The sequence below is a fragment of the Mustela nigripes genome, chromosome 1 (assembly GCF_022355385.1).
Source record: "Mustela nigripes isolate SB6536 chromosome 1, MUSNIG.SB6536, whole genome shotgun sequence".
Lineage (NCBI taxonomy): Eukaryota > Metazoa > Chordata > Mammalia > Carnivora > Mustelidae > Mustela > Mustela nigripes.
In genome coordinates, this window is record NC_081557.1 from 6,492,537 (window position 1) to 6,507,915 (window position 15,379).

Genomic DNA, 15,379 nt, shown 5'->3' on the forward strand with positions numbered 1-15,379 from the left:
TGAAAGAAGTGGATTATTTACCAGGGGAGGGGAAGAGGATGGGCTTAGACAACCCGTTCCTAAAGCTTGAGATGCAGCCAGTTCCGTATTCCAATCTTGCCCACTCCCAACCCAAGGAGCTTCTGGTCCCTGTGTCAGCTATGAAGGGAAGGAGGGGAAGAGAAGATGAATCACACAGCCGTGCAACTTCGGAGCCAAGACTAGACTCACTCCCAAGCCAGATTCTTTACCTCATTTTACTGATGCGGATGCAGAGGGGACGGCCTGTCCTTAGCAAAGACCAACCTTGACCCTGAACCTTCAGGGATGGGCATTTGGGGATACCCATCCACTCCTGCCCTTCATTGCCCGCCTACCCGGGAACTGCCGGGACCAGCGCCGGCAGCCTCTGGGAGGGGAGCAGTCTACCCGCCCGCGTCATCTGATGCTGTTTCCTGCTGGAGGGAGAAGAGCGGAAAAAAGTGAAACTCCACCCTCCACCTCTGCCTCCCGCCCCCGGGCCAAAGTACAAAGGGAGGAGGAAGAAGGGAACGGGGTTGGAGCCGTCCGGCTGAGGGAGCGGGATTGGGAAGCCGCAGCTCGGCCCAACTAGGGACACTCCAGCCACCCCGTGTGCGCAAAAAGACCCAACGGAGTCCAGGCGCTGCCTTCTTTCTTGCCCCACCTTGCGCTGGGCGAGTGCTGGAGCCAACCTCCCAGGACTGTTCCGGGACTGAGGGACATTCCCGATCCCTCCAAGCTGGCCATGGTGAGACGCCGGAGGCCTCGGGGTCCCACCCCCAAAGCCTGACCACACTGCCCTGGGTGGCCCTCCAGACGCCCGAGATGCGGGGGGCCGGGAGTCAATACTCCTGGCTCCCCAGAGAGGTTTGGGTCTGGGGCTGAGGGCCAGGGCCCGGATGCCCAGGTTCCGGGACTAGGGCCTCGGGCGCCAGCGGGGGTGGGGACCAGGGGCACCCAGGGAAGGTACCCCGCTTGCCCCAATATCGGCTCCCAGCCATGGAGCCCTTGAAGAACCTCTTCCTCAAGAGCCCGCTGGGGTCGTGGAATGGCAGTGGTGGTGGGGGCGGTGGGGGCGGCGGCAGCGGAGTCTGGCCAGAGGGGTCCCCGAAGACAGCGGCTTATGCCAACCCTGTGTGGACGGCCCTGTTTGACTACGAGCCCAATGGGCAGGACGAACTGGCCCTGAGGAAGGGCGACCGTGTGGAGGTGCTGTCCCGGGATGCAGCCATCTCTGGCGATGAGGGCTGGTGGGCGGGCCAGGTGGGCGGCCAGGTGGGCATCTTTCCATCCAACTATGTGTCTCGGGGCGGTGGCCCGCCCCCCTGCGAGGTGGCTAGCTTCCAAGAGCTGCGGCTGGAGGAGGTGATCGGCATCGGTGGCTTCGGCAAGGTCTACCGCGGCAGCTGGCGAGGTGAGCTGGTGGCCGTGAAGGCGGCTCGCCAGGACCCCGATGAGGACATCAGTGTGACAGCTGAGAGCGTGCGCCAGGAGGCCCGGCTTTTCGCCATGCTGGCACACCCCAACATCATTGCCCTCAAGGCCGTGTGTCTGGAGGAGCCCAACCTGTGCTTGGTGATGGAGTACGCGGCCGGTGGGCCCCTCAGCCGTGCCCTGGCCGGGCGGCGTGTGCCCCCACACGTGCTAGTCAACTGGGCTGTGCAGATAGCCCGCGGGATGCACTACCTGCACTGTGAGGCCCTGGTGCCCGTCATCCACCGAGACCTCAAGTCCAACAACAGTGAGTTTCGGGGAGCATGGTTGGAGGGCGGTATGGCCCAAGCACACACCTGCCAGCTCTCAGCTGAGCCACCTGGGGGGTCTGCTAGAGGCTGGAGCTCTTGTCCTAGGGGAGCCCCAGTTGACTCGGGGCGCCATGGGCCCACACCGGCCCCAAAGCCGGAGACCCAGACACCAAACAGTCCTTCGCGCCTGAGCCTCAGGAGTCCTTGGCCCCAGCTCCCAGCTGCCAGGTTAGAAAATTGGGATCTCCCAGGTGAGTCGTAGGCATCCATGGGAGCTCTGGATGTGCTGTTGATGCTGTGCTCTGGGGGTAGAAAGTGCTTCCAGAACAGAGATCTTGGAGTGGAAAGTCCCCCTGCCCGGCTCCCCACCCCTGGTGGTCAAGGCTGGGGACAGGGCTGGAATTCTGGCCCTGCCCGTACCCCTAACTACATGACCTTTAGCTGGTTATTTCAACTCAGAGCCTCACTTTTGGACTCTGGATAAAGGGAGTGACCAGGAAGGGGAAATGGCGCCAGGGGCTGGAGGGGCATGGCACCTGCTGCCTGCCCTGCGGCCGGTCGGCAGCTGTGAGGGTAGACGTGTGCGGTCTGGATCGCCGAGAGGGCCTTACCTAGAGTTAGCACTTGGGGTGGGCGTGGTGGGGCTAAGGGAGATTTAAGCAGTAAGGTACTCCACCTCTAGCCATCTTAGGCCCAACACACTGGCCAGCGTGGGTCCAAGACAAGTGAGTGACAAGCTCAGAGGGCTTCCTGGAGGAGACTAGCTTCACACCAGGCCAGAAGCAGGCCTTGTTCAGAGAGGCACCAGCTGGATGTTTTGGTTAGGACCTGGGCCAGAGCGAAGGCAAAGAGGCAGGGCCCAGCGCCACATACCCCGCCCCCCAGTAGTGGAAACACAGGGCTGGGGCTGATGGGTTATTGAGAGACATGGGCAGCTCCTGGGGGGTAGTGAGCATGGAGATTTTGGGCTGCCTGGCCTGGGCTGGCCGTATACAAGTGACTTGTGGGGAGAGAAAGGCAGAACCCAATAATACCCGAGTCCCTGCCAGGACTGGAGGGGTCTGGGGAGGCCTGCCGGCCACCCCCCTACTCCCCTCATCCAGTGGGGCACTTCGCACTGCTCAGCCTCCCTCCCTGGCTCTAGCCCCCCAGGGACCCCCACTCCCTGTGCCAACCCAAGGGAGATTCCCCGAAGTCCTTGGGGGAGGGGACTCCCTTCTTCTGTTTTTCCTCCAGTTTTCTTTCCAGAAAAAATGGAACAATAGCCCAGGCCCCTGCTCCCCACCCTCCCCACTGCTTCCTGTGTTTCCTGCTGCCCCTGAGCCGGCTTCCTGCCCCTGCTCCAGCCTCTGCTCCCTCCCCAGCCCAGCTGCCTGCAGGGGAGGAAAGAGCCAAGGGTGGGGGGGGTTTCTGTGGGAGAGGAAGGAGCCAGGGGTTACATCCCCCCCATCCTGTATGTCTCTCCCAGAGTCTGGGTGGTGGTGAAGGACAGGGAAGGCGCCCTCAGCCTCCCTGAGCCCGGCCTCCCACCTCGAAGACCCCAGGCCTAGGCCTGGGGTGCTGTCTGCGGGATGGTGGGGGGAGTCCCTGGGTTGGGGGGGCACAGGCAGGAAACAATGGCGTGATTTTCCTGGACAATGGGGGCCTTGTGAGGAAGCCTGGCGGGGAGTGGAGGGGGAATTCTCCAGGCCCACGAGTCACAGGACTAACCAGCCAGCCCAGCCTGGGTCTGACCTCCCCCAATGCTCCCCCAAAGGACTCCCCCCCCAGTTGGAGACCTGGCCCAGGCCTCCCAGAAAGGAGAAGTAGGGACCATGGAGGGAAGCGGAAGAGGTGTGAGCTGTGCACGCCACTCCCTAGCTCCACAGAGGCCAGCCTGGGGAGGGGGCTGGAGGCCAGGGCCCTTCCAGAGGCCAGGAAGCCCCACATGGGGACTGAGAGCTTGGGATCTCCAGCCCCCTCTCCTCCAGGTGGCTCCTGATTACCCCTTCCCCAAGGTCTAGATCAGGCGCCAAATGAGCCATTTGGGTTGGGACAAATTCAAGGGGATGTGGAGATGAGGATAAGGATTCAAAGGTGTCAAGCCAAGTTGGGGGGCGGGAGGTGACAGGTCACCAGGACAAAGAAGTCTCAAGGCTTGGATGAGAGGCTGCCTATCTCTGGGCCTCAGATTATGTGAGGGAAAAGGGGAGGCTGGCCTCCTAGGCAGAGATGTTGGTGCGGAAAGTGCTTCACTGGTCTGTGAGGTTCAAGTGGCTAGAGGCCTGACCGGTGGCTCTTAAGGAGGATGGGTGGATCCCGTCTCCACCGGAGTCCCTCTCCTGCCTCAACACGCAGACCCTCCGGCTGGTTCCGCTCCAGCCACCTGCCCTCCCCCTGTTCTGGTTCTGCTCTGGAATGAACCTGTATAGTGTTTACTAGATGGTCCGGTTCTGAGCCTCCAGCACCCAGGCCAGAGGCTGTTGCAAATCGGGGAATGCTGGTAACAGAGGACAGTGAGGAGGGCCGACTGGAGATGGCGGACGACTAATCTTCAGGACAGCGGACAAGCTTTAGGACACGCATACTAGACGTCCCACCCTGTACTAAGGATTTAAAAAGTGCGATCTTGCTGGGGGTGCTGGTGGGGCTCAGTCAGTTGAGTCAGTTGAGTGTCGGACTCTTGATCTCAGTTCAGGTCCTGATCTCAGGGTTGTGAGTTCAAGCCCTGGGTTGGGCTCCACACCAGGCATGGAGCCTTCTTAAAAAAAAAAAAAAAAAGTGAACTTGTTAAATGCTTATGCCGACCCTCCGAGGTGGGTTTTGGTGGGTTTTGTTATCCGTAGCTTTATGAATAGTTCAGGATTCAGCCCCAGTCTGACTCCAGAAGAGAAGAGGGTGGATGGCAGAACCATTCACTGGATTAGGAGAAATTGCAGGGAGATTTGCCCTGTGGTGGGTGGATAAAGGTGGGGGCGGGAGGGCATTTGAACATGAGATAGGGCAGTGATGGACAGCTGAACCGGCTCCTGGCGCAGAGCTCCAAATGTGGGAGGGCCCATGGGGAGGGGGCAGCGGGCACTTAGGAGAAGCCAAGACAGCCCGGGGACAGTGGGTAGGGGTTGAGGAGAGGCCACGCTCTGAGGACCACTGACACTGAAAAGGCTGAGGCTAGGGAGGCCCTAAGGAAACGGCACAAGCAGGCAGAGGCCCCATGATCAAAGACAGAAGGGAGGGGTGACAGAAGGGCCAGGTGTCCCCACAAGGCCCAGAGAACTTGGCCAGTGACCAAGTTCTGGGATCGGGAGTTAGGGCTTTACCCCTGGTCCCGCCACCTCCTCTGAGAAGTCCTCCCCTTCACCAGGCTGGGTTAGGTGCCCATCCCCTCTGCCCCACCCCGCTGCCCCTTACCCTGAGCTGCCCCAGAGTAGTGCCGTCACCCTGGCCAGGAGAGCTGAGAGGTATGTGCGCCCTGAAATGACATATGTTCAGAAAGGTGGTTGGTTTGGATGTCGCTTCTCTACATTAACCAGGAAAGGGAGAGGCCTTTTCAAACCCTTGATGATGCTATGACTTTATCGTCTTTCTGTTCCTCAAAACCTTCTCTCATTTGAGCCATGTTTGTCCTGATGAGATTTGCAAGCTGCTGCTTCTCCTCTGTATACAAGGCCCCCTTGGGTCAGCTCCACAAGCCCCTGTCGGATCTGACCATCCACTCCCACATTTGTCCCAAGCTCCTCCTTTTCTGGCCGAGAACCTTCGCTTCTCGAACCCCCCTGTTCTTCACATCCAGCTCTGCAGCGGCAGACATCTTTGGTTGGAGGCTCTCATCTGGGCGGGGCTGTTCCAGCCATGAGGGGGTATGGGCACTGGGGCGTACTGGGTTTCCTTTCTCACCAAGGGGTTCCCTCTTGCTCCCCATCCCAAGGGAGGTCCTAATTCACACTCCTGCCTCAGCAACATGACAAGACACAGGGGTTTCTATGCAATGAACACCAGCTTTAGAACCACACAGATGGGGTTGAAATCTGTTCTTTATTTGCATATGATCTCAGCAAGTCATTTCTCTGCCCCGTTTCCTTTTCTGTAAAATGGGGGTGATGATGTGTGCCTCAGAGGCTGTTTTGGGAGTGCTAGAGCTGAGCATAAAAGCCTGGCCTCAAGGAGCCCCTCCAACCACGTTTCCCAATATGGCTACTTTTGTCTGATTCTACCTCAACCGTCCAGAGCAAGATCACCTCTTTGCTCCCAGTATTTAGCCAGCATGTCTGTCAGATGATGGTTTGCTTCTAGCTCCTCCCTTGACCCCACGATCTGAACACGGAGTACCCACAGTCCTGCCCCCTCTTCCCCAGTTCTGCTGCTGCAGCCCATTGAAGGCGATGACATGGACCACAAGACCTTAAAGATCACTGACTTCGGCCTGGCCCGGGAGTGGCACAAAACCACACAAATGAGTGCAGCAGGCACCTACGCCTGGATGGCTCCTGAAGTTATCAAGGCCTCCACCTTCTCTAAGGGCAGCGATGTCTGGAGGTGAGGCCTGGCTGCAGCCTGGACAAGGCCATCTGTGGGGCTGAGGAGGGCCAAGGGGGGTATGGAAATCGAGGGCTGGGCAGAAAGGCAGACCCCTGGGGGAGGGAACTCAAATCATTTGGCTCCTCATTGCTTTGGGGTGAAATGGCATTGAGTAAGTAGAGGAGCGAACACAGACCCTTTGTCTTGCCCACAGTTTTGGGGTGCTGCTGTGGGAGCTGCTGACTGGGGAGGTGCCCTACCGTGGTATCGACTGCCTTGCTGTAGCCTATGGAGTAGCCGTCAACAAGCTTACGCTGCCCATCCCATCCACCTGCCCTGAGCCCTTCGCTCAGCTCATGGCAGGTAAGGGGACTGGAGGGGGAGAGGCAGAGCTCCTTGGCACAAGACACATCCCCCCACAGACCCCTTCTCACTCTGTGCCCCCTCCGCTCCGTGTCCCCAGACTGCTGGGCGCAGGACCCCCACCGCAGGCCCGACTTTGCCTCCATCCTGCAGCAGCTGGAGGCGCTGGAGGCGCAAGTCCTGCGGGAAATGCCGCGGGACTCCTTCCATTCCATGCAGGAAGGCTGGAAGCGCGAGATCCAAGGCCTCTTCGACGAGCTGCGGGCCAAGGAAAAGGTAGAGGTCCCGATTGGAAAAGGAAAGGAAGTGCCTCCCCGGTCTTCTTGGGGCAGAGTCTGTACCGGGCTGATGCCACTGCCTTCACTGTCCCTGGCACAGGAACTTCTGAGCCGCGAGGAGGAGCTGACCCGGGCTGCGCGTGAGCAGCGGTCACAGGCGGAGCAGCTGCGGCGGCGCGAGCACCTGCTGGCTCAGTGGGAGCTGGAGGTGTTCGAGCGCGAGCTGACGCTGCTGTTGCAGCAGGTGGACCGCGAGCGGCCGCACGTTCGCCGCCGCCGCGGCACCTTCAAGCGCAGCAAGCTCCGCGCGCGGGACGGCGGCGAGCGCATCAGCATGCCCCTTGGTAAGGGGCGGGGCCCAGCCATTGGCTGCGTGAGCGGAGGAGGGCGGGGTCAGGCTTGTGCTGGCCATACTGGGATTGGTCGGGGAAGTTGGTGGGTGGACCTGTGAGCCGAGGGCTGGAAGGGGTGGGGCCGGGAGCGCTGTTTTCGTGTGGGGGCGGGTTCTGGCGGAAATATTTGCATGGCGGCCGGGGAGTGGCTGCCCCCGCGGAGGGGCGGGGCTCATGAAAGTTCCGGTAAGGCCTAGGGGACTTGGCGCGTCCGCTCCCGGGAATCTCCGGCTGCGTCTGGCTTCTTCGGATGCTGGCGTCCAGGCCGTCCGCTTTTCTTACCGAGAGTCTGACGGGCCAGGAAGGCAGTGATGCGGGCCCCAGTCCCACAGCTACCGTGCCAGGCCGGGTCCCTGCACTGCCTTCGTGGCCTGGAAGCCGGCTGATGGCCCTGAGGGCTGGAATCCTGACTCTTGTTCACCACAAACCTTTCCCCTGCTTTTCCCCCAACCCCAGACTTCAAACACCGCATCACTGTGCAGGCCTCACCTGGCCTGGACCGGAGGAGAAACGTCTTCGAGGTCGGAGCTGGGGATTCGCCCACCTTCCCCCGGTTCCGGGCGATCCAGTGTAAGAAACCTCTTCTCATGCGAAACCCCTCCACGGCCCCTTCTCTTCTGTCAAACCTTATCTTAGGAGGTGGGTTCCACCCACTGTCTCCTCCTCTGACTGCTGGCACCCAGGCTCCCTCCGCTGTCTGACTAGGCTGGTACCTCTGAGTTCTCAGGCAGCATTCATTTTCTCTAAGTTTCATAGATGAAAAAAGCGGAAAAAAGTAACTTGCCAAATGTCACACAGCTAATGAGGGGCAGGGCCAGAATTCAAACCCAGACAAGATTGCCCCAGTGAACTAACTATACCCCACCCGAGTGCTAGCCCCAGGACCCTAACCCACCCACCCTGTCTCAGTTCTCTTCAGATTCTCTGTGGCCCAAAGCCCACCCTTGGAATAGTATGGGCTCCAACCTGATCCCCCATCCTCTAAGAAGGTGTCCCTGGTGCCTGACTCTCATGATGGGGCTCCTGGCCTCAGCTCAGACTCCCTGGTTCTCCTCCTACAGTGGAACCCGCAGAACCAGGCCAGGCATGGGGCCGCCAGTCCCCCCGACGTCTGGAGGACTCAAGCAATGGAGAACGGCGAGCATGCTGGGCCTGGGGTCCCAGTTCCCCCAAGCCTGGGGAAGCCCAGAATGGGAGGTGAGTGCCTGAGTGTCCCCACCCCACCATCATCTGCCTCCCGATAGTCCTAAGATTGCTGAAGCCCGACTTCCCTCCCCAGGAGAAGGTCCCGCTTGGACGAAGCCACGTGGTACCTGGATTCAGATGACTCGTCCTCCTTGGGATCTCCTTCCACACCCCCAATGCTCAATGGTGAGTGGCTTTGTCTATCCCCAGCAGACTCTTGCTGCACCCCTGTGGGTACTATGGGGAGAACTATAAGAAATTAACTGTAGGGCCGGCCGCTCCTAGGATTCGCATCTGCACTGTAGGTCCACAGCTGAGCCAGGTGCAACCCAGGCTTCCCGGGGCCCAGAGTGAGGCCTCTTGTCCAGGCCTGGCCTGTGAGAGAGCTCGGTCCTGGCCCTGTAGCAGCAGCCGGGCTTTGGCAGGTTGCGGGGAGGGAAGAAAGACAGGGAGTGGTACTGCCCATCTGGGACCCAAGGGAAGCTGGGTCCAGAGAGGGGACCGTGCATAGGGGAGCCGGGCAGGTGCCTGCCACACTGCGCTTCTCAGAGTCCCTTCTGGGGATCCTGTAGGTGAGAAGAGGGTAAGCAAGCTGAGCAGGGGTGGGGGGGAGGGAATCCAGGGCCTGCTCTCTGTGTCCGGGTCTGGGCTGTTCTCTTCTCCGTGAAGACAGCGGCAGTTACGGGCACCAGGCATTCCATCTGAGCAACAACCCAGTGAGGGACGTGCTATTATTTTTGCCATTTGAGAGATGAGAAAATCGGGGCTCTGAGAGGTAAAGTAACCCTACCTAGAGCCCTCAGCTTTTGAGGATCCTAAGCCTCAGGATTTGAGAGCCTTAAAAGCTTTCACCTGAAGAAAGGGCTGGGCACGTACAGAGAGGTGCAGAGAGGTTCTTTGGTTTGATGTGAGGTACCCAGCAGAGGAGAGATTTGAACCCAGATTTGACTCTAGAGGCAGGACCCTGGACCGTCCTCTGACACACCATTCCCCGCTCCAGAAATTGCACTGCCCCAGGCTGGCTGGACTGCAGGGACTGAAGGGAGCATTGGAAGGCCAAGGGGGAAGCTAGGATTCACCTGCTCTTGAATGTACCAAGCTAGAAGGGCCAATAGAGAACTTAAAGTCCCGTCAACCCAGGTGTTTAGGTTGAGGCTGCCCCTACCATGCTCGGCAGAGCCCTCTGGGCCTGCCCTTCCCAAGCAAGCAGGAGTAGGAACAAAAGGGCCTGAACCTCATCCTCCACAAGCTTGCCCCTTATTTGGAAGGAGCTCCCCTACCCCAGCCCAGCTGCTGGCCGAGCACTTGGTTCCCTGAGCACAAGTCCACACTCCAGTGGCCATCTTGGGTCCAGGAGAGTACATGACCTTGACCTCTCAGCCACCCACAGAGGTGGAAGGCTGGCTGAGAATCGAAGAAAACCCTGTGAGATTGCCCAGGCAAGGGCCGCACTACTGGGGAACGGGCTACAGTGAGTTGCCTGCTGGTAGAACAGTCAGCCTACACTGATGGAACAGCCCCTCTCATCCTCATGTCCCAGGGGTTCTGGTTCAGGTTCAACACGAAGTATGTTGTCCTAGAGCCACTAATGACCACATGGTGTGTCCTTGCTGTGAGGTCTCACGGAAACGATTTCATCTGCATCCATGGGTCGAAAATGGTTGTACTTATCCTAAACCCAGGGATGCCTCCTCCTCATGCTAGGAAGCTCAGAGGCAAATTCAAGGAACCCCTTCCTGAATTACCTCGAGCAAGGCACGTATCTCTTGGAAACCTCTGTTTCTCAGGCCATTGACCACAGGAATGTCTTTACACTTTCCATTTTGCAGACTGACTTCCATCTCCCTTTAACTCTGTCTCATTTTTCGTGCTGGTGTGAGACAGGTTTGTCCCCTGTTCTGCTTAATTTTATAAACGGCCCGTGCCTTCACCTGCAGAGTGGGAGCATAGCACTCAGCTTGTGTGGCTGTTGCAGGGGAGCAGGAGAACAGACTCTTCCATCAGACTATGTCAGTGCATTTTATGAGCCAGTCATCGACACGTTAGGAATCAGCCCTGCCGTGATTTGGGGGGCGGGCCTAGTCTGGCGGTCGGGGCAGCTCAGAAACAAGTGAGAGCAACAGGCAGCAGGAAGTGGCTGTGTCAGGCCTGATGAGAGCCATAAGCGCTGTGGTGGTGGGGGGGCCTTCCAGGAAGCCTTCTAGAAGCAAGAAAAAACCTTGTTCTCCCCTAGGTGTCACCCACTCCACTTCTGACACCAGATGTGTGGTTCACAGTCAGTTCTGACAGGCTAGCCCCCAGATGAAGGGCTCTGTCCCACAAGAACCCTCCCTACCCCGCATCTCCGCCCCACCTCGGTCTCCAGTCGCCAAGTCCGGTTGTCCCCTGTGCTGCTTCTAAATCAGTGGTTCCTGTCACCTTTGATCAGTTGCTAGAATGGCTCAAAGAGCTCAGAAAAAATGCTTACTTACTAGATTACCAGTTAATTATAAAGGACATCGCTCGAGAACAGCCAGAGGGAAGAGATGAGTAGGGCAAGGCATGTGGGAGGGGGCTTGGGGCTTCGGTACCCTCTCTGCGGGCGCCACTCCTAGCTCCTCCAGGTGCTGGCTGACCTGGACGCTCTCGGAACCCTTTGGCTAGGGTTTTAATGGAGCCTTCATTATGTGAATGTGATCAGTTGATTTAACCATTGGCTGTTGGTGATAGACCTCAGTCTCCAGCTCTCTAGTCCTGTGGTCTGTGCTGCCAGCAACCAGACCCTTTTCCTTATGAGCTTCCCAGAAGTGACCTCATTAACCTGAACGTAAATGTGATTAAACCCTTCCCTGGTTAGGAAGAGCAGAGATGCACCTTTTGCTTCTGTGATCCAATCCTTTAGGAAGAGCTGGGAGTTTCAGGAGTTCTGTGCCAAAAATGAGATGAAGACCCAATGTATATTTCTTGTTGTAATTAACATATCAGGGTTTCACAGAGGAGGGGACCCTTCACCTAGGTCTTAAATGGTGAATAAGGGATCACAGAAAGGCGAGGTAGAAAAGGTGTGCTGGGCAGAGGGAACAGTGTGTGTGCAGGCGCCAGGTTTTCCACACCCAGGGGAGAGGAAGCCCGGCTGGGACCCGGAGGGGAGTTGACAGCCTGGGAGTTACAGGTCTCAGGCAGCAGGTGAGAGCCAGGCCTTCATCCCCTGGGTCTGTGGGGCCCAGCCTAGTCCCAGCAGATGTTGGTTGAGTGAATGGGTGGGTGAAGCCAGAAAAGCTGGCGGGAGCCAGTTCAGGAAGGGCCAGAAATGAGAATGAATTTGGCCAATTTGCATTTTAGAAGGCAGGGACCTGGGGTGGGGGCGCGAGGATGGGTCAGAGCCTGGGTAAGGGCTGTAGCTGAGAAAAGGGAACCCGAACCGAGTTCCGGCTAGTAAAAGCTCAATTTCCCCAGCATTGCATTTCTTCCTCTGGATCCCCAGCCCCATGTCCTGCTCCAGGCCGGGCGCAAGGTGGGCAGAGTGCGAGAAGGCTTTGAAAGCCCAGCCAAGGGGCTTGGACTTTATGTTAGTGGTAATGGAGAGCCATGGCAAGTTCTAGTGCCAAAGAGGACTTAACAAAATTGGGCTTTGTGGGAGGCCATCACAGGACCAAAGGACCTACCACCACTACCTTCTTAATGTGTGGTTCCCCAGCGTCGCCCCTGGTGGTCTAGAACGGAGTCAGGTCAACCTTAGGCCCATAGGCAGGACACCAGTGTCCTGAAATCCGGAGCAGAGTCTGGGTGGGAAGCGGTGGAGAGTGAAGGCTCTGTTGCCTCCTCCTGGAGTGCGGCCATCTCCAGCCCTCCCTGGCTGTGCAGCCTTAGACACACCCTTAACCTTTCTGAGCCTGGAACCCCTGCATGAGGATCGGATAACATATGCCCCTAAATCAGTCAGCTCGAGCCTGGCACTAACCACTCTGAGTCTCAGTTTCCTCATTTCTAGGAGAGGGACAGTGACACATGCCTCTTGGTGCTGTTGTGTACGTTGGAACTGGCCTGTGTGCCCCGTACAAGCTATTGATCGAGTAGGGGGAGGTGGGCAAAACGACCGGGCCTGACCAGACAAGAAGGAGGTGGACACAGGGCACAGGAGCCCTGCAGATGCCCCTGGCTGGACACTAAGGCCACCGAAGTCGGCTTGGGATTGGGGGGGGGAGTCCCCGTGGGTGGGCAGGAACTGAGTGGGGGAGTAATGGGAGTCCGGGAAGACGCTGGTGAGGAGCAGAACTCGGTCCTTGTTCCAGGGCCACTCAGGGGTCCTCGTGGCCCCTGCCCAAAGACCGCCTAATGTGTGCCCGCCCCCGCTGCCAGGTAACCCCCAGCGGCCCAGCCCGGAGCCCGAGGAGCCGCGACGAACAGGCCCGGTGGAGCGGGGCAGCGGCTCCGGGACGCCCAAGCTGATCCAGCGCGCACTGCTGCGTGGCACCGCCCTGCTCGCCTCCCTGGGCCTGGGCCGCGACCTGCAAACTCCGCCGCCAGGGGGACCAGGCCGCGAGCGCGGGGAGACCCCGCCGCCGACGCCCCGCGCGCTGCCCACCGTGTCCCCCGCCGAGCCGCCCCCCTCCCAGCCCATCCGCTTCTCCCCCAAGACGCTCGACGTCCCCGCCTCCCTGCTGCCCCCGGAGGCCCCCGGCCCACCCGCCCCTGCACCCCTGCTGCTGGAGCTGGGGGTCCCTGTGGGCCAGCTGTCCGCCAAGAGCCCCCGGCGGCACGACGAGGAGAGGCGTGGTGAGTAGCCCCCAAGCAGGCCTGATTGCGGGGTGGGGGGAACCCGCAGGGCGGTGAGGCTGGGGGCTGCCTGGAGGGAACTGAGTTCTAAGTTCAGCCACCCAGTTGCAGGGATGGGGTGCGGCGGGCCGGGCGGGTTGTGAGATAAAAGGAATGATCGTCTGGAGGGGAGGAGAGCTCCGCCTACTGGTTGCTCACTTGCTCCAGGTTCTGTTCCTCCCGCTGCCCCGCCGCGTAGGGCGATTGTCTCGTTTAACCACCTGCCCACCCTTTGAGCAAGGCGCTCAGGTCATACCCAGGCTCTAGGTGAGGAAGCTCAGGGCACAGAGAGATCAAGGGACTCAAGGCTCCCAGAGGTAAATGGCAGAGCTGGGATCCGAGCCCAGGCCAGGCTGTCACAGAGATCTTGTTCTTAACACCGCAGAGGTGGACGTCCTGAGTCAAGCAGCTCCCTGTGCAGACGGGCAAACCCCCACCTGACCCCATGCCTCTTCCTCCCACTCCTAGGAAGTACCGTCTCACCCCCGCCGGGGATATCCCGCTCAGCTCCTGGCACCCCAGGCACCCCACGCTCACCGCCCCTGGGCCTCATCAGCCGACCTCGGCCCTCACCCCTTCGCAGCCGCATCGACCCTTGGAGCTTTGTGTCAGCCGGGCCCCGGCCTTCGCCTTTGTCCTCACCCCAGCCTGCGCCTCGCCGGGCACCCTGGACCTTGTTCCCAGACTCGGACCCCTTCTGGGACTCTCCACCTGCCAACCCCTTCCGGGGAGGCCCTCAGGACTGCAGGGCACAGACCAAAGACATAGGCGCCCAGGCCCCGTGGGCGCCCGAGGCAGGGCCTTGAGTGGGCCAGGCTGCCCCCGCCTGGGCTCCAGCGGCCCTAGAAGAGCCACAGTGTACACTGGAGCTGGGCAAGCCTCTGTAGCTGCCTCGGTTTCCCCCAGGGACCTCTCTGGGGGGTCAGGAACACTACACTGCACAGGAAGCCTTCACACTGGACGGGGGGCCCACACCCCCCACACCCCAAAACCTGTGGGTCCCCCAACTTACCTGCCCTATTGGGGCCCAACACTGTACCCAGCTGGTTGGGAGGACCAGAGCCTGTCTCAGGGAATTGCCCCCAGGGGTGGCACAGGAAGGAGGGGTAGGGCCGGGGAGAGGGGCCAGCCTCAGCCGTCACCAGCACTTTTGACAAAGCCCTGCTACTGTGGCCCCTGCCCCAGGGCTTGGTGCCTGGAACCCCCCCCACACCCCACCCTGGGGGTTTTCTGGGGCCGGGACTCTCTGGGTGCCTTCCTACTGCCCCGGCCAAGGTTGGGGCCTCGGCCTCGGGATCCAATGAAGCCAAATAAACTCCCCAAGCTGTCTCCCCAAGCCTAGCCTGTCACCTTTCTGGAGGTAACCGGGGGCTCCAACCCGTCACTCAAACCTGGTGACCATGCCCCCAGCGCAATGGGCAGTCGGCCTGGGCCTTGGCTGGGGTCCAGTCCACGGGCCTCAGTCAGGCGATCCAGACCGTCCTCGGACCCCACTCTCTGCAGGCCTTTCCTGCTCATCCTCGGCAGCTTGCCGAGCTGGGGGTTGGGGCGGGTGCCTAGAGCCCTCCGGGCAGCATGCTGGGGGTTTGTCCTGGGTTTGTCTATACCATGGTCTGGCGCCCGGAGGAGGAACCCGCCCTGGCAGAGGGCCCCCCACACTCTTACTGCTCCAGGGCTCTGGGCGGCCACCCCCATGCCAAGCCCCGGGGCAGGCCCCCTCTGCGGTTCTGGGAAGCGGTAGCTTAGGCTCCCCCTCACCACTCCCCAGCAGCCAGGCCTGCCAGGTCCCTTGTTCTGTGGAACAGGACCTCGGAGCATGGGGGGTTCTCAGGCAGGACTCAGAATGGACGTGGGTGAACATCTGTCCAGAGGCCACTGGGCATCCTCGGCTCCACTCACCACCCTGCCCCTACCTGACCCATCCCAAATCCTGCTCCTCCTCGCAGGACACCTGCCGTAACCCCCGTCGGCCTCCCCGGGCTGATACTGTCCTCCAGGCCTTGTGTCTTCACCCTCATCCCCCCCCCCCCCCCCCCCCCGCCCCCCCCCCAACCCCCAGCTCTCTCCCACCTTGCCTGGCTGGCCTCTCCTGTTCCTCAGAGGCAATGTCACTCTTCACTTCTCC

At 60.1% G+C, this 15,379-nt stretch overlaps 1 protein-coding gene across 1 annotated transcript; it reads left to right on the forward strand.

Moving 5' to 3' along the window:
• The first annotated feature begins 525 nt into the window (after nt 1–525).
• MAP3K11 (mitogen-activated protein kinase kinase kinase 11) lies at nt 526–14,590 on the forward strand. The gene is made up of 10 exons (XM_059401586.1): nt 526–1,741; nt 6,080–6,260; nt 6,457–6,605; nt 6,706–6,881; nt 6,984–7,227; nt 7,732–7,845; nt 8,337–8,472; nt 8,555–8,646; nt 12,799–13,215; nt 13,723–14,590. Exons 1-10 carry the CDS (start codon nt 1,000–1,002, stop codon nt 14,058–14,060), a joined length of 2,589 nt encoding a protein of 862 aa, XP_059257569.1. The 5' UTR covers nt 526–999; the 3' UTR covers nt 14,061–14,590.
• The last annotated feature ends 789 nt before the right edge of the window (nt 14,591–15,379 follow it).

Coding starts and splice junctions, on each gene's coding strand:
- MAP3K11 (XM_059401586.1), top strand. CDS start 1,000: ATGGAGCCCTTGAAGAACCTCTTCCTCAAGAGCCCGCTGGGGTCGTGG. Junction 1,742..6,079: donor AGACCTCAAGTCCAACAACA/GTGAGTTTCGGG, acceptor CCTCTTCCCCAG/TTCTGCTGCTGCAGCCCATT. Junction 8,473..8,554: donor GGGGAAGCCCAGAATGGGAG/GTGAGTGCCTGA, acceptor TTCCCTCCCCAG/GAGAAGGTCCCGCTTGGACG.